The sequence below is a fragment of the Moschus berezovskii genome, chromosome 4 (genome assembly GCF_049115385.1).
Source record: "Moschus berezovskii isolate FMDL1 chromosome 4, NW_MosBer_1.0, whole genome shotgun sequence".
Taxonomy (NCBI): domain Eukaryota; kingdom Metazoa; phylum Chordata; class Mammalia; order Artiodactyla; family Moschidae; genus Moschus; species Moschus berezovskii.
The window spans coordinates 1,098,980-1,117,392 of record NC_142463.1 but is presented as its reverse complement, the minus strand read 5'-3'; the positions used below and the strand labels follow the sequence as shown (position 1 = coordinate 1,117,392).

The 18,413-nt window shown below is 56.0% G+C and overlaps 1 protein-coding gene across 1 annotated transcript in view; it reads right to left on the bottom strand.

The window, feature by feature from the left end:
* Nucleotides 1-18,413, bottom strand: part of ANKMY1 (ankyrin repeat and MYND domain containing 1) — a 57,639-nt gene that overhangs the window by 10,842 nt on the left and 28,384 nt on the right. Inside the window, exons 15-17 of the mRNA XM_088835040.1 lie at nucleotides 18,315-18,413; nucleotides 12,107-12,185; nucleotides 11,201-11,361 (exon numbers count right to left, since the gene is read on the bottom strand). The exon at nucleotides 18,315-18,413 is cut by the window's right edge and continues 67 nt beyond it. Of these exons, the coding sequence (XP_088691166.1) occupies nucleotides 11,201-11,361; nucleotides 12,107-12,185; nucleotides 18,315-18,413 (339 nt within the window). The remainder of the gene's footprint in view (nucleotides 1-11,200; nucleotides 11,362-12,106; nucleotides 12,186-18,314) is intronic.

The window sequence follows — 18,413 nt, the reverse complement described above, 5'->3', positions numbered from 1 at the left end:
CATAGAAGCAATATTTACAACAGCCAAGATATGGAAGCAATCTAAGTACCCACTGACAGATGAAGGTAAAGAAAACGTGGCCTATTTATACAACGGAATACTGTTGTTGCTGTTCAGTGGCCAACTCGTGTCTAACGCTTTGTGACTCCATGGACTTCAGTGTGCCACACTTCCAGCTGAGGGACTTTGTGACCTGGAAGGACGCCTGAAGCTCCAGGACACACAAACCTGTTTTCTGCATCCTTCCGGAAACTCACCCTGCCCCCACCCCACCTCTGCAGAACACAGAGTGCTGGCTTCTGGGTAGAATCCCGACACCCACAAGTTCCAGGCCCTTTATGTCAGCCAGCAACATTCCAGGCCCCGGGCTGCGCGCGTCCTGGGTTCCCTGACGGCCGCACCTCCAGCTCCCCGGCGTCTCCTGATGCGGCCCAGGCTCCGCCTCCGTCCCCAGCACCGCGCCTCTGCGGACGCCGAGGACGGGGCTCCCAGGGAGCGCCCCGCGGCCGCCCCGCGCTGCAGCTCCGGGCGCTCGGGGCCCGCCCGCCGGCCGCCCCCGCGCGTCCCCGCCGCCCGCCGCCCTCACGGCCCGGTCCGCACGCGGGGCCACCGCGGCCCGCGCTCCCCCGGGACACCCGCCCCGCGGCCCGCCTTCCGCCGGCCTCAGCGGCCCCGGGGCGGGTCTGGGGCGGGGGCAGGCTTCTCTCCCCAGTCCGAAGGGGCCGGGGTCCGGGCGGCGGGAAGAGCAGCCTGGCGGGCGGGCGGGGACTGAGCCCCGAGGCCGGTGAGCGGAGCGCGGCGCGGCGCGGCAGCTGTCTGCAGAGGCGGCCCGGGAGCCGGCCCTCCAGCCACCGGCATGGCCCTCTGCACGCCCACAGGCGCGCACGGACACACACACGCATCGCCTCTGCGGGACAGCGCAGGGGAAGCCCCACGGCCGGCGCCGCCTCCCCGCCCTGTCGGCCTCCCCTCCCGTCCCTCCTCTTCCTCGCAGCCCCGCCTCCCAGCTGCCCCCACACTCGGGCCATTTCCGCACTGAACTCTGCCCCTGCCGCCCCCCGGCCAAACCTGACCCCGTCGGTCACTGACCCCCGCTTTCACTGCCATGTGGTCCCCACTGCCTCTTGGTGAGCTGGCTCTCCCCTCTCCCTGACGCTCGGCCAAGCGCCTGAGGGACCAGACCAGGCACGCTCTCAGCCCAGCCCCTGGCAGGCAGCCTGAGCACCGCTCCCCAGGGACCTGGCATGTTCGCCACCCGCCTGCCTCCAGCAGGTGACGGACCCTCTCCCACGACGATGACGCAGCGGGCCCACGAGGGAGGGTCTGCAGGCTCCCCCGGGCCCAGGCCGTGGCGGGACAGGAGGGGCCACCCTGACCTGCTGGGAGCCCTCCCGCTTGCAGCCTGAGTGACCGCAGCTCCAAGTTCTCAGAGAGCTAGGAGACCGGGTGGCCCGCCCAGCAGCCAGAGAAGGGAGGCAGGATGTGGGCGCCACCTCTCACTTAGAGGGCAGAAGCTGGAGGAGGCCCTCGGTAACATCACAGAACTTTCTGGAAAGGAAGCTTGGCTTTGCAGGAGCACAAGGGATGAATGACATCCACTTTGCTCCACCCACACTAGCAGTGCCAGGCCCCTACGCGGTCTGAGTCTGTCCATGGGAAAGAGGAACCCAGCCTGAGCCGTCCCCACATCCAAAATTCCAACCAACTGCCCGAGGCACTCGGGACCTGAGGTGGCGGCCGTCTGCTTCACTGCAGCCCGGCTCCAGCCTGAGTCTCTGCGGACGGCACCGTGGGAGGGGAGCAGCCGACAGGGAGGACGCTTGGCCCGGAGCTGGGCGCGGACGAGGGCATACGGAGCACACGCTCGCATCACCGCGGTGATCCCACGGGCCAGGCGGGAGGCGCTGAGTTTCCGGGAGAGAGGTAGGTGAGCGCAGCTCTGGCCTGTGGCCTGAGGGTGGCCCACCCGGGGCGCGGCACCCGCTCAGGAGCAGGATAACGGAGCAGGGTGCAGCCCACGGGGAGGGGAGATGCGAGCCCGGACGACCGACTTTGGTGCAGCAACCACGGGAAGGAAGGCTGTGAGCCCGGCTGTTAAACCGGAGGCCCAGAGCGCTCACAGATGGCCGCGGCGAATGCCGGCGAGCCCGGGGAGGGAGGGACCGGGTGTCACCGGCCACAGAGAGCTGGGGACAACGGCGGCCACGGCTGCCTGCGCGCCTGCACGCTGGGGGGCGTGCCGGCTGGGCCCCAGGGTCGGCACTGAGGCTCACCGCACCAGCTGCGGTCAGCCGCGGACACCGTTCCTGCCCTGGTGGAGGCCGGCAGCTGTGGCCTTCTCCACACCAGGGCTCTGCCTCCTGGAACGTGGGCCCCCGCGGGGCGGGGACTGGGTGTCTTTGGCCTCTGCGGGGTCCTGGGTGCCCGGAGCACGCCGCGCAGCGGGGAGGCATTCAGGTCACAGGTCCACCACAGAGGAGTGGGCATCGCCGCGGGGGCGGCAGGGGTAAGAGGGGAGACTAGGATGAAGGTGGAGCTGGGCAGCTGAAGGCTGGGTGCCAGGTGTGAAAGCGGATGACGGTGAGTCCCATGTGACAGAAATGATCAAACGACGGTGACACATGGTTGACTGGAAAACAACACATGAAAGATGCCAACCGTCTCCCAGACTAAATACTGAAAATAATGACAGCGCCTAACAAGACATTCTCGAACCTGACACCTGACCAATCGACGGAGTGAGTATGGACACAAATAGTGCATCTCGGAGGGCAGGAGCCCTGGTGCGGCTATCCCCGGGCAGTGGGGCCAGCACCCAGGACGGGCAGCAAACGGAAGGGGACACTCAGTCACTGCTAATCCCGGGCAGTGAGCTCCGGCCAGGCGGTTCTCATGCCCTGCACCTGACTATACACTTACAGGTTCAGTTCAGTTCAGTCGCTCAGTTGTGTCTGACTCTTTGCAACCCCGTGAACCGCAGCACACCAGGCCTCCCTGTCCATCACCAACTCCCGGAGCTTACTCAAACTCATGTCCATCGAGTAGGTGATGCCATCCAGCCATCTCATCCTCTGTCGTCCCCTTCTTTTCCCACCTTCAATCTTTCCCAACATCAGGGTCTTTTCCAATGAGTCAGAGTTCTTCACATCAGGTGGCCAAAGTATTGGCGCTTCAGCTTCAGCGTCAGTCCTTCCAATGAATATCCAGGACTGATCTCCTTTAGGATAGGCTAGTTGGATCTCCTTGTAGTCCAAGGGACTCTCAAGAGTCTTCTCCAACACCACAGTTCAAAAGCATCAATTCTTCGGCACTCAGCTTTCTTTATGGTCCAACTCTCACATGCATACATGACTACTGGAAAAACCATAGCTTTGACTAGACCTCTGTCAGCAAAGTAATGTCTCTGCTTTTTAATATGCTGTCTGGGTTGGTCATAACTTTTCTTCCAAGGAGCAAGCATCTTTTAATTTCATGGCTGCAGTCACCATCTGCAGTGATTCTGGAGCCAAAAAAAGTCTCTCACCATTTCCACTGTTTGTCCATCTATTTGCCATGAAATGATGGGACCAGATGCCATGATCTTAGTTTTCTCAATGTTGAAATTCCAAAGCCAACTTTTTCATTCTTCTCTTTCACTTTCATCAAGAAGAATTTCAGTTCTTCTTTACTTTCTGCTGTAAGTGTGGTGTCATCTGCATATCTGAGGTTATTGATATTTCTCCTGGAAATCTAGATTCCAGCTTGTGCTTCATCCAGTCCAGCATTTCTCATGATGGACTCTGCATATAAGTTAAATAAGCAGGGTGACAATATACAGCCTTGATGTACTCCTTTCCCAATTTGGAACCAGTCTGTTGTTCCATGTCCAGTTCTAACTGTTGCTTCCTGACCTGCATACAGGTTTCTCAAGAGGCAGGTCAGGTGGTCTGCTATTCCCATCTCTTTCAGAATTTTCCACAGTTTGTTGTGATCCACACAGTCAAAGGCTTTGGCAGAGTCAATAAAGCAGAAGTAGATGTTTTTCTGGAACTGTCTTGCTTTTTTGATGATCCAGCAGATGTTGGCAATTTGATCTCTGGTTCCTCTGCCTTTTCTAAATATAGTTGAACATCTGGAAGTTCACGGTTCACGTACTGTTAAAGCCTGGCTTGGAGAACTTTGAGCATTACTTTACTAGCGTGTGAGATGAGTGCAATTGTGTGGTAGTTTGAGCATTCTTGGGCATTGCCCGTCTTTGGGATCGGAATGAAAACTGACCTTTTCCAGTCCTGTGGCCACTGCTGAGCTTTCCAAATTTGATGGCATATTGGGTGTAGCACTTTCACAGCATCATCTTTCAGGATTTAAAATAGCTCGACTGGAATTCCATCACCTCCACTAGCTTTGTTCCTAGTGATGCTTCCTAAGGCCTGCTTGACTTCACATTCCAGGATGTCTGGCTCTAGGTGAGTGATCACACCTTGTGGTTATCTGGGCCATGAAGATCTTTTTTGTTTAGTTCTTCTGTGTATTCTTGCCACCTCTTCTTAATATTTTCTGCTTCTGATGTTAGGGTCCGGAGTTGCCCTTCCCTCAAAGGAACAGAGGACACTCACGATAATGCAAGACACACAGCGAGGTTTATTTCCAGCTAGCTGGGGTCCACGTGTCTGCCCGACGCAGCAGGTTTCAACAAGGACCCCAAGCACTCTAAGCCAAGGGTTTAGATAGCATTTTCAAACCATATTAGTTTTAAAACATCCACACATAGTAATCTTTTTACACACAGTAATTTTCCACACTCTACACACAGCTGTATATCTCACCTCCTGGTGGTTTAATGAGATAAGCCCACCCCGGCCCTTTGACCTATCTGCCTGATCTCTGTGTCACAACTGCCCACATTCTGGTGTTTAAGATTAACTTGTTCTTTAGGTTGCTGTCTTCCTAGGAATCCTCTCTCATCCTTACTCAGCAAACAATTCTAGGGATCCTTACTTAAAACAACCTTAACTTTGGTTCTACAAGCAGCAAGCGGCAAGCAAAGTACAGAAGCAAAAATGCATTGCAGGAGCATTAAGTTCTATACTGTTAGGTACATACCATTTCTGTCCTTTATTGAGCCCATCTTTGCATGAAACGTTCCCTTGGTATCTCTAATTTTCTTGAAGAGATCTGTCTTTCCTATTCTGTTGTTTTCCTCTATTTCTTTGCATTGATCGCCGAGGAAGGCTTTCCTGTCTCTCCTTGCTATTCTTTGGAACTCTGCATTCAAACAGGTATATCTTTCCTTTTCTCATTTGCCTTTTGCTTCTTTTCATAGCTATTTGTGAGGCCTCCTCAGACAATCATTTTGCCTTTTTGCATTTTTTTTTTCTTGGGGATGGTCTTGGTCCCTGTCTCCTGAACAGTGTTAGGAACCTCCATCCACAGTTCTTTCAGACACTCTATCAGATCTAGTCCCTTAAATCTATTTCTCACTTTCACTGTATAATCATAAGGGATTTGATTTAGGTCATATCTGAATGGTCTAGTGGTTTTCCCTACTTTCTTCAATTTAAGTCTGAATTTGGCAATAAGGAGTTCATGATCTGAGCCACAGTCACCTCCCAGTCTTTTTTTTTTTTTTTTTTGCTGACTGTATAGAGCTTCTCCATCTTTGGCTGCAAAGAATATAATCAGTCTGATTTCGGTGTTGACCATCTGGTGATGTCCATGTGTAGAGTCTTCTCTTGTGTTGTTGGAAGAGGGTGTTTGCTATGACCAGTGCGTTCTCTTGGCAAAACTCTATTAGCCTTTGCCCTGCTTCATTCCGTGCTCCAAGGCCAAATTTGCCTGTTACTCCAGGTGTTTCTTGACTTCCTACTTTTGCATTCCAGTCCCCTATAATGAAAAGGACATCTTTTTTGGGTGTTAGTTCTTGTAGGTCTTCATAGAACCATTCAACTTCGGCTTCTTCAGCATTACTGGTCAGGGGATAGACTTGGATTACCATGATATTGAATGGTATGCCTTGAAAACGGACAGATCATTTTGTCATTTTTGAGACTGCATCCATGTACTGCATTTCAGACTCTTTTGTTGACTATGATGGCTACTCCATTTCTTCTAAGGGATTCTTGCCCACAGTAATAGATATAATGGTCATCTGAGTTAAATTCACCCATCCCAGTCCAATTTAGTTCACTGATTCCTAGAATGTCGATGTTCACTCTTGCCATCTCCTGTTTGACCACTTCCAGTTTGCCTTGATTCATGGACCTGACATTCCAGGTTCCTATGCAGCATTGCTCTTTACAGCATCAGATTTTACTTCCATCACCAGTCACATCCACAACTGGGTGTTGTTTTTGCATTAGCTCCAGCTCTTCATTCTTCCTGGAGTTATTTCTCCACTGATCTCACAGGCATTGGAGGGACTGTGAGGAGATACCCCATGTCCAAGGGCAAAGGAGAAGCCACAGAGATGGTAGGAGGGGCAAAATCGTGTTTGGAATCATCCCCATACCTTCCAGAGATGCTCAGAGGGCTCAAACATACCTTGTGCACATGAGGACCCAGAGACCCCACAGAGACTGAGCCAGAACTGTCGGTGAGTGTCTCCTGTGGAGGTGCGGGTCAGCATGGCCTGCTGCGGGGGCAGGGGCTCTGGGTGCAGTAGATTGGGTATGGCATGAGCCCTCTTGGAGGAGGTCGCCATTAACCCCACCATAGAGCTGCCAGAACTCACACAGGACTGGGACACAGACTCTTAGAGGGCACAGACAGAACCTTGTGTGCAGCCAGGACCCAGGAGAAAGGAGCAGTGACCCCCCCACAGGAGAGCGACCCAGACCTGCCGTGAGTGTCCAGGAGCCTCCGGCAGAGGCGTGGGTCGGCGGTGGCCCGCTGCAGGGTTGGGGCAGCGAGTGAGCAGTGCCTGCGTGGGACCTTTGAAGGCGGTCACCGTTATCCTCATCACCTCCACCACAGTTTGGCCTCAGGTCAAATAACAGAAGATCGGATTGAAGACTTACTGAGCACGGCCCCGCCCATCAGGACAAGACCCAGTTTCCCCTCAGTCTCTCTCTCCCATCAGGAAGCTTCCATCAGCCTCTTCCCTTCTCCATCAGAGGGCAGACAGACTGAAAACCGCAGTCACAGAAAACTAACCAATCTGATCACATGGACCACGGCCTTGTCTGACTCAATGGAACTGTGACGGGTCATGGTGGAGAGGTCTGACAAAACGTGGTCCACCGGAGAAGGGAATGGCAAGCCACCTCAGCATTCTTGCCTTGAGAACCCCATGAACAGTATGAAAAGGCAAAAAGATAGGACCCTGAAAGATGAACTCCCCAGGTCAGTAGGTGCCCAATATGCTACTGGAGAAGAGTGGAGAAATAACTCCAGAAAGAATGAAAAGTTACAGGTAAGCAGGTGAAAACCACAGTGTAAGAAAATCGTTCGTAGAATCTGGGCGCAGCCTCGTACAGTCTCATCCAGGGTTGCTTCCTAAGCACGCTAGCAAACTGGGGCCTCGAGGACAGGATGGACGGAGTGGACAGCAGAGTAGACCTTTCCACGTGGCCAGGTTCAACCGGGAGAAGGCCCTTCCCGTGGGAGCCAGAGACGGGGTGGGCTGTGCTTTAGGGAGTCCTCACAAGTCAGGGAGGGCAAACCTCCCCAGGAAAAGCAGGCAGGAGGAGAGAGAGATGCAGAATGGACGTGTGGAAGTGAGCTGTGAGCTGAGGGCACAGCACCGCGGGGACGGGCCAGCACCACCAGAGCCCAGGGCTGGCGGGGCGGGGGAGGGACACGACCGACGACCTCCAGAGGGCGCGCCATGGACGCAGGACAGAGGTGTGACGAGCCAATGCCCCTGAGTTTAGGCAAAATGGAAAATGGGCCAACGGCGTGTGTGCAGCGGCCTTGCACATGTGGATGGCGAGCCTACATGCCCATCGCAGGGGCGTCAGGCAGACGCGCTGGGGTTCCTGCGTGGGAGTCACAGGACCCCACAGGGCGCTAGGAAGGCGGGTTAAGGTTCAAAGTGAGCCTTTCTGTGTGGATGGATGGATGGAAAAGCACACACGTGTGCATGGGGTGCTGGCGGACATATGTGTACAGATTGAAATCTAAACACGGTCAGGGTCGTCGTCCTTGAGTGGATTTCACCTTGCACAACCAGAATAAAGACTGTTTTCATTGGGGAAATGATGTTGCAGACAAATAGCAGAAAGATGTTCACGGCCTAGATTACAGTATGACCGAGCTCCCACTTTAGAGATGCATGCGTGTGCGTGGTGTGTGCACACATGACTCATGTCTTCTGCCGTTCAGCCGCTCAGTCGTGTCCGACTCTCCACGACCCCATGAATCGCAGCACGCCAGGACTCCCTGTCCATCACCAGCTCCCGGAGTTCACTCAAACTCATGTCCATCGAGTCAGTGATGCCATCCAGCCATCCCATTCTCTGTCGTCCCCTTCTCCTCCCGCCCTCAGTCTTGCTTTTCCAGTGAGTCAGCTCTCCACATGAGGTGGCCAAAGTATTGGATTTTCAGCTTCAGCGTCAGTCCTTCCAATGAACACTCAGCACTGATCTCCTTTAGGATGGACTGGTTGGATCTCCTTGCAGTCCAAGGGACTCTCAAAAGTCTTCTCCAACACCACAGTTCAAAAGCATCAGTTCCTCAGCGATCAGCTTTCTTCACAGTCCAACTCTCACATCCATACATGACCACTGGGAAAACAATAGCTTTGACTGCACAGAACTTTGTCAGCAAAGTGTTGTGTCTGCTTTTTAATATGTTGTCTAGGTTTGTCATGGCTTTTCTTCCAAGCATCTTTTAACTTCAGGGCTGCAGTCACCATCCACCGTGACTTTGGAGCCCAAGGAAATAAAGCCTATCACTATTCCCACTGGTATCTATATAGACTCTCAGATCCACTGGTATCTATATAGACTCTCAGATGAAATTGGAAGCACACACACCAAAGTGTCAACCGTAGTAATTTCCAGGTGCTGGGATAGCTTATTTCCCATTTCTTACTTCTGTGTATACACGTTCTCTAACTTAGTAAGTGTAACTTGTAAGAAGTCACCGTTAAGAAAGTTCTCCTTCTGGCAGATGTAGTGGGAGGCGCCCAGGTCCCCCTCCTCCAGGAAGGCGCTCCACAGCCACGCCACGTGTCCCAGGGTGGCTTCAGCCAGAATTGGCTGAGGCAGGCCCAGGAGCCCACCCCAGCCTCCACGGGGAGCCCCTTTGCAAGGCTAGCCCAGCTCCAGAGCAATGAGCAGGTCCTCTCCTCTGCCCGGGTGCTGTGCTCAGCCCTGCCAGGAGCAGCAGATGGGGTGGCGCCCAGCGAACTTCCCTCGAGGAAGGAGGGAGCCCCACTAGGGAGCCCGGTCCTCGACAAGAGACTCCGGAAATGAGGCAAAACCAGCATGGCTGCAGACACCGCCATGACCGGCAAAATGCCTGCTGCGTTGGGGTCTTCCCCTGCTGGGCTCGAACACCCCACCTCCTCTGCCAGCCACCCACCCCACCCCCACCGTTCTCAGCAGCAAGCCCTCCTGCTGGAAGACGGGATCCCCGGCTCTCACGCCTCACCACCCCTCCTCCTGCCCCTCCAGAGGGGCAGACGCACCACCAGGGGACCCAACTTCCTGGCTCATAGTCACCCTCTAGTTTCCCCTCCGTCTCAATGGGGTGATTCCCACATCCACCAGCCCCTCAGAACAGCCCTGGCAAAGCGGACGTTCAGTAAATGCACGTGGAAGAAACGGACGCCCTGGACTCTAGTGGGCAGCCTGGAGCCCGTGGGCAGGAACGGGAGGTGCCACCCCACCCCTTGTGAGCCGTGATGAGCCCAGACACCCCCACCTCCTGGTGGTACCTCCGGAGCACGCTCCAGTCGTGACGCACACCCACCACCCTCCTCTCCCAACAGACAGCCGAGGCCAGGGGGCCAGCGAGACCACCGGCCGGACGCAGAGCCCCTGGCCTGGGTAGGGGTGCATGCGTGCATGCTGTCGATTTAGTCGTGGCCAAATCCTTGGGATCCCAGGGCCTGTAGCCCGCCAGGCTCCTCTGTCCATGGGGTTCTCCAGGCAAGAACACTGGAGTGGGTTGCCGTGCCCTCTTCCAGGGCATCTTCCCCACCCAGGGATCGAACCTGCGTCTCTTATGTGTCCTGCACTGGTAGGCAGGTTCTTTTACCACCAGCGCCGCCTGGGAAGCCAGGTCGGGGTGGACACGGTTAAAACCCCTCTAGGGGGGCCACTTTATTTCGGGGTCAGCGAGCAGAGTCTCCACCCTACAGTCCTCAGGGCCAGCAGCCCAGAGGTGGCCCCACAGGTGGGTACCAACGGGGGGGACCAGCGGCCCAGCCCGCCTGGCCGCGGAGCCCAGCGCTGCTTCTTCACTGAGATCCGTCCACCCTCCAGGACTCCTCCTCCTGCTGCTCCCCTGGACAAGAAACTGGCAGGGAGTGGGGAGCCCAGAGGTGAGGGGCTGGGCCGTCCCCGAGGAGCCCACGTGCCCACACAGGCCAGTGGCTGCTGCTGGAAGCACTGCCCAGAGCAGTCTCTGCTCTTGGGACCCCAGCTTCCCACCGCAGCAGGGGCGCCCGAGGCCCAGGGCCCGACGTGGGGTGAGTGCTGCACAGGCACGCTCTGCTCAGAGCTCACACGTCTGCAGGATACATGGCGAGAACCAGGTGTCAGGGTAACTGCTCCTCAGAGATGAGCCAGGCCTCTGCTCTGCAGCCCCCAAGGTGCGGGCGCTGAGGCCAGATCCAGGGCGCACCCCACAGCGGTCTGTCACTAAAAGACCCGTTCCACAGACTGGGAAATGCAGGTGACGCTGTGCATCAGAGCTCCAGGTGCCCAAGGGCAGGGGTCCGGCCAGCCTCTCCACTGGAGCCGGGGGCAGATCCTGAGAAAGAGCAGGACACCCCTGCTTCCCCGCCAGCCCCAACAGGGCCCAGGCCGCCTGGCCATGTCCAAGGGGACAGCTCTGCACGTCGCCTCGCCCACCAGCGGCCTTGCCGGACCACCAGGACCAGGGAGAGTCACCGCCCTCAGCCCCAGGCTCTCCTCCCTGCGTGCCTCCCTGTTCCCACACAGGCCCCTCCCCGGGAGTTCGGTAAACTGGCTTGAACTGGGGAGATTCCAGGGCGTGACCAGGGTCGCCCTCCCGACTGCCCCGCAGCAGCCCAGCCACCGCCTGGACTCACCGATGGCCATGAGGCCGTTGCAGTCCTTCTTGTGGAAGTCGGCCCAGGCCTTGGTCTTGCAGTACTTGCTGCAGGTCAGGATCCCATAGCAGCGGGTGCAGGGTGCCAGGCGCACCCCGATGGACCGGCCGCACTGGTAGCAGAACTTGAAGAAGGGAATCCTGCGAGGGAGCAGGCGGGCAGTCGGGGGCGCCCGGCACGTGTGCCTGAGGCCTTGGGTGCCAGGACCCGCAGGACCCACCACATCCCGCGCTCAGAGCAGCCAGCTCACGAGTCCTGGTCTAAGCGTGTCCAGCCCGGTCCTACCAGGAATAGGAGACAAGCCCCCACCCTGTGCTGACCAACCCGACCGGGCAGGAAATGACAACCCTACTGGGGACCCTTCACGTCATCACCGTGGCCGGGGAGGGGGAGGAGTCTGCGGTGGGGGAGCCGGTTCTGGGTGGGCCAGCTGCAGGCTGGGGGGCAGTGAGCTGGGTGCGTGCCCTTCCCCCACCTGCCCACCAGGGTTTCCTGGGCAGAAACCGTCTGGGATGCCCATGGGGATAACATGGCACTGGGCATGCAGAAGCTGCTGCCAATAGCAGGGATGGGGCAGAGCTGAGGCCCGAGGAGGCCAGCAGTGGAGGGGTGAGACGGGTGTGGGGCGCAGGGCAGCACCTCCGCCTTGATGGGGGTGGGGGGCGTCTCCGAGCAGCAGAGCTGGGCTCGTCCCCACTTAGCCACTCCCCCCTGGGGGCCATGGAACCCACCCAGAGCCACCCAGACCACTCCACAAGTGAGCCTGCGACCCCCCTTGCCCCCATCCTGGCTTGAGCCCTGGCCCGCAGCAGAGCTGGGCCTCTCGGGAGTGACCCTGCCCCGGGCAGGGAGCTCGTGGTTCAGCAGCACCACCCAGCCACTCACTGCTCCTGCTCCAGCAAGTCCTGCGCCTTGGGCATGCCGGTGCCCTTCCGCTTCAGCCGGAGGCAGGGGCCCAGCTCCGCTGCACAGAGAGACACCCGCGTTAGCCTCCACAGCCCCCTGGTCGTGCACGATGCCCACGTGTGGAGGGCAGCACTGAGCTGCCCACCTCCACCACCCAGTGAGCCCCCTCCCCAGCCCTACAAGGCCTGCGGGGCGGGCAGCACAGCCCTTGAGCGGCCCCCAGCAGGTCCATGGGCGCAGAGCAGGGTGCGTCCCTCTGCCCCTGCACCTGCGCCCTGAGCTCTGCAAGCCTCCTGGCCACCGGCCCCAGCTCCGGGTTCCCAACTCCGCCTTTCGCAGCCACAGGGCGGCACCAGGTTCCCTCTGGCCTTGGCCAGCTCACACGCCCCTCTGGTCTGGGGACTCTTGGCTCTGCTCTCTGGCCACTGGCAACAGGACACCCAGAGGGCTGGGGGACAGTAGAGCAGCAAGCCCCCCGACAGTAATCACCTGATGCTCAACTGCACCCCTCTGTTTTCCTGTCCTTAGACAATGCATCAGTCCTCTCAAGGAAGGCCACCCATTATCCACTCCCCCAGCACCCCTTAAGACACAGGAACCCCACAAAGAAACACCCGTTGGCCAGCAGAGTAGAGAATGTGGGAGACCCTCCTTCCCCGCTCTCCAGGCCTCCCAGCCCCCAGGCCCACTCCCCATGCTGTTGTGGGGTGACTGACAGAGTGGGCAGGGCCAAAGTACCCTCCCGAACCACCTGGCACCAGAGTGATGCTTCTGGGGGAGCTGGCGATAAAGCAAGATGTAACTTTAACTCTCCTTTCCAAATTAGATGGCTTTCATTTATTTTTCTTGTCTAATTGCATAGTTGACGACTCTAGTACAATGTTACACAGAACTGGTGAGAGAACATGTTTCATCTTCCTCCTGACCTTGGGGTGAGAGTGTGCCCAGCCTTTCATCACTGACGTGCCCTTAGCTGTGGGGGTTTTCTTGCAGGTGCCGTTTATCAGGTTAAAGAAATGCCCTTCTGTTCTTTGTTGTGTGTTTCATCGTGAAAGGATGTTGGATTTTCTACATCAGATTTTTTTTTTACATCAATTGAATTTTTTTTTCAATAGTGTGGTATATTACATTGACAATTTTGTTGTTGTTAAACCATGCTTGCATTTCTGGAGTAGCACCCACTCGGTCATGGTAGATAGTTCTTTGGCACGATGCTGAGTTTGGTTTGCTACTGTATGTGTATTCTTGGCCACACTGTGCAGCATGTGGGGTCTCAGTTGCCCAGCCAGGGATGGGACTCATGCCCCTGCATTGTAAGCAGAGTCTTAGCCACTAGACTTTCAGGGAAGTCCCAGTTCATTAGTATTTTGTTGTAGATTTTTGCAGTTATATTCATATAGGATATTGGTCTTTAATTTTCTTATAATGCTATTGTCTGGCTTTGGAATCAGTAATGAGGCTTCATAAAATAAGTTAGGAAGTGTTCCTTTCTCTTTAATTTTTGAAAGAATTAAAAAGGATTTGTGCTAATTCCAAGTTAAATGTTTGGTATAGTTTACCAATGGAGCCATCTGTACCTGGGTTTTCCTTTGTTGGGAGGTTTTTCGTTACTTACTCAATCATTTTAATTGTTATAAGTCTGGGCAGATTTTTTATTCCCTCTTTAATCAGTTGTGGCAGATGCTACATTTTCAGCAATTTATCCATTTCATCTTGGTGCCCCAACTCGTCATAAAGTTGTTCATAGTGTACTCTTATAATTCTTTTCACTCCTAAATGTTTGGTAGTAATGTCTACTCTTTTAATTCTGATTTAGTAATTTGAGTCTTCATTTTTTCCTGGTAGATCTAGCCAAATGGGTCGGTTTTCCTGATTTTTTCAATGAACCATTTCCAAGGTTTACTGATTTTCTCTATCATTTTTCTATCCTCTATTTCACTGATATTCTCTCTAAAAGACACACATACATTTATCTAGCTGCAAACTGGCTTCCTTTAGGTTTGACGAGCTGTCTTTCGCCAGTGTTTTAAGGCGCAGGTTTAGGTTGTTGATTGAGGTTCTTTTTTTCCAAACAGGCACTCATAGCTGTGTGTTTCCCTGTGGTCACTGCTTCAGCGGCAGTCCATGAGCTTTGGCATGTTGCCTTCTTCTGCATTCATATCAAAGGACTTTCTAATTGCTTGTTTTATTTCTTCTTTGACCCTCTGGTTATTTAGAAGTGTACTGTTTTATGTGATATCTCCAAATGTCTTCCTGTTATACTATTTTCTATTTCCATTCCGTTGTGGCCAGGGTACCTAATTTGCATTCTTTGTATCCCTATAAATGTATTAAGAGCTTTGGGGCTGGGGGGGTGTTCTGATGACTGAGCACACGGTCGGTCCTGGACGGCGCCCCACATGCCCTTGACGAGAAAACATAATCTGGAGTTTGGTGGGTGTAGCACTCTATAAATGCGTCAGGTGTGGCAGTCTAACGTGTGTGTGTGTTCAGTCATGCAGTCGTGCCCGACTCTGTGACCCCACGGACTGTAGCGTGCCAGGATTCCCTGTCCTCTGGAGTCTAACAGTGGTGTTCAATCTTTTTTTCTCTGTAATTTTGTGCCTAGATTTTCTACAAATTATTGAACATTGGGAATTGACATCTCCAACTATTTTGTTATTGAATTATTTGCCTTGCATTTCATGTGTGTCTTTTGTGCTTTGTTTATTTGGGTGTCTGCTGTTAGGTGCATATAGGTTTGTAATTACTTTATCTCCCTGATTGACTGAGTCTTTAATCATTTAAAAATGTCCCACTTTTCGGTGATATGAGCACAGCTACTCCAGCTTCCTTGTGGTTGTTACTTTCACGCTGTAAGACTCTTGTGTCATTTTACTTCCAGTCTGCATCACTGAGTCTAAATATGTCTCCTGTGGGAAGCAGGTAAATGGACTGCTCTTATTTTTATCCCGTCTGAGGTTTCCGCCTCCTGACTGGATTCCTTGGTCCACTCGCACTTCCTGCTGTTGCTGGCGCAGCCGGCTCACACTTGCCGCTCACACCTGGTTTCCCGTGTGTCTCACACTTGCCGCTCACACCTGGTTTCCCGTGTGTCTCACACTTGCCGCTCACACCTGGTTTCCCGTGTGTCTCACACTTGCCGCTCACACCTGGTTTCCCGTGTGTCTCACACTTGCCGCTCACACCTGGTTTCCCGTGTGTCTCACACTTGCCGCTCACATCTGGTTTCCTGTGTGTCTCACACTTGCCGCTCACACCTGGTTTCCTGTGTGTCTCACACTCGCCCTTCTGCTCCTCCTCTACTCACTGTTCCCAATAAGTGAATACTGTTAAATGTAACGTTGACTTTAATTATTTTAAACTATACTTTCCTTATTGCCTTGAAAGTGAAAGTCGCTCAGTCATGTCCGACTCTTTGCGAGTCCATGGAATTCTCCAGGCCAGAACACTGGAGTGGGTGGCCGTTCCCTTCTCCAGGGGATCTTCCCAACCCAGGGATCGAACCCAGGTCTCCTGCATTGCAGACTGATTCTTTACCAGCTGAGCCACCAGGATTACAATAAATAAAATCCATGCATGTATGCTTATAGTAATTTTTCTATAAAATGCTAAATGTAAATCATGCAGATGTCTTTTTAAAGCTGTTAAGAACACATGCATTTATTTCTATTTTTACAATGAGCTTTGCCAGTGCTCTTTAGTCACATGGAGGGCTTGACTTCATCTGGAGTCATGGCATCAGTGCTTCCTGTAAAGCAGGGCTACGGGGACTCATTCTCAAAGGCTCTGTCTTCGGGAATGCCCTCTGTCACCTCACCCAGCTCCGCAGGATCTAGGGTTCTCAGCCGAAGCTTGCGGCTTTGAGCACTGGACTGTGCCATCCCGCTGCCTCCTGGCCTGCGTGGCTTCTGACGCGGAGTCAGCTGCTGACCTCACTGGGGCCCCCGTGTGATGGCTCGTTCGGGTCTCAGTATTCTAACTACGGTGTGTCTGTTTGCGGGTGTCTGTGTTTATCCTATTGGGAGTTCAGTAAGCTCTCTGGATACACAGGCTGACGGTTCGCAATGAACTGTGGCTGTTTTCAGCACGGTGCCTTCCACTGCACTTCCCGCTGCCCTCTCTCCATCGCACCCTCGTGCCTGTGTGCGGTGGGGCCCACTTTTCACGGGGGCCTGTTCATCGCCACCATCGCCGTCCCCTCTGGGGCTGGCTGGCGTTCTTCGTGTGTTGGGTGCTGTGCAGGCAAGAATGTAGGGGAGGCTCGTGTTTGAGTCGGGGGCAGGGGGGGTGTTACGGACACATCTGTGTCCTTCCAAGATTAGAAAGCCTAACCCCAATGCCACAGGACTTGGACGGGGTCTTTGGGGTGATGCGGGCAGAGCCCTCTGGTGGGATTAGTGTCCTGTGAAAAGAGGAAGTACACACTCTCCCTCCTGCCTGAGAACAGGACAGACAGGCAGTGCCAAGGAGCCAGGAAGCGGCCACACTGGCTCCCAGAGCTCAGTCTCCAGCCTCCTGAACTAGGCAAACACCTGCGTGTTGTCTAAGCATCCCCGCTCCACCGGCCTCAGGCCGCGGTGCCTTTACAGCCCCTCAGCTGGCGGGGCGGGGAGGGCGTGTGTGGGCACGCAGCTGCGAGGTGGGCAGCGGCCACGAGCCCGCGTGAGGGTGTGAGGACGTGCGTGGCTGTGGGTGGGCTGGTGAGTGTGGGGTGGGAGGCTTATGACGGATGGTGGGTGTGTCACTGTGCAAGGCGGTCCTGTGGGGAAGGAGGGGATGAGTGTGCGTGTGGGAGGGATGGTGTGGCTGCGTGGGGGGCGAGGGCGTTGGTCCCGGGGGGCTTGTGTGGGGGCTGGGCTGGGGTAGCAGGGTGTGTGTGTGAGGGGTGGTGGAGGCGAGCAGCTGGTAGGGATGTGTGAGCGGGCAGGTGGGCCTCTGGTCAGTAGCTGTGTGCGGGCTGGGGACGCGGTCTTCCTTTGTGTGTGCAGGAAGTCTGGATACCGGGGTGTTTGCGTGTGCGGGAGGTGGGGTGAGGGCCTGAGGCTGGGCAGGTCTGTGTCAGTGTGGGTGTATGAAAGGCGGGCGTCTCGGGGCTGCGGGGTGCAGACAGGCAGGCGCTGTGTGGAAGGGCGGGTGGACGTGGGCTTGGGTGTGTGTGTGTGCGCGCGAGTGTGGATGGGGCCTGGCAGGCGGGGGAGCTGGGGAGGCCAGTCCATGTGTGTGTGAGCACATGCGTGGGCGGTGGGGAGGGCAGGGGTGCTGCTGGGGGCATGCGGGGTGCCGGGGCGGGGACAGGCAGGGCACGGCCTGTGGACAGCAGCCCGGCTCCTGCCGCCGCGGGGCCCTGAGTCACAGCTGAGTGCAAGGGCGGAGGGGCGTCGGGTCCCTGCCCAGCTTCTCTCTGAGCGGCCCCCTGCACCACCTGTCTCCCTGCCTCAGGCTCGCTGCACGCCCTGCCCCGCCCCCGTCTCCTGGGAGGCACAGCCCCTCCCCTGGGCCCGTGGGCTTCCCTGGGAGTCCACTCTCTTTCACCAGCTGAGCCAGGAGACAGGTTCCCCATCCGTGCGCCATGGGGTTCTGGACCCTTTGCCCATGCCCGAGGACCCGCCAGGCTCTCACCCAAGACTGCAGCTCAGGCTGGCTCTGCCATGGCGCTAGACCACGCAGGGCCCTCAGGAGAGGGTGACCCAGGGCTTCACCCCCAGACCAGGCTGGCTACCGTTCCACCCCCAGGGCACAGTTCACCAAGCAGACCGCAGGGCAGGGTCCCTCGCCCCTCCTCGGGTGTCATGTCCCCCACTGTGGCAGCGGGGCAGGCAGGGGCGGGGCCAGCTGGGACACTGGACAAACGTGCTGCTCCCAGACCTGTGATGGGGCCCCCAGTTTCTCTTTCCAGGCTCACCTCCCCAGCCCAAGAACCCCGTTCTCAATTCCCCTTGCAGACATCCTTGGCAGAACATCTGAGGGCCAGGTGGACACTGGCCCAGCAGGCGTGTCCCTTCCTGGCCCACCCCACACAGCCTCCTGGAGCCAGACCTTCGGGGGATGCAGCCCCTAGTACAAGGCACCCATGCTCTTCCACGATGCATAAAGCCTGTCACACAGACTCAGGCCAAGGGGGCCTCCGGGTCGGCTCTGAGCTGCCTGAGCCCACTGCAGCCACCCGCCACGCCCACGCACCCACCTTTCTTGCTCAGATGCAGCGCCTTCGGGTCCCACTGGCACTCCTTGGCAAAGACGGCCTGCCGTAGCTGGAGGCCCATGTATTCCAGGAGCTTCTTCC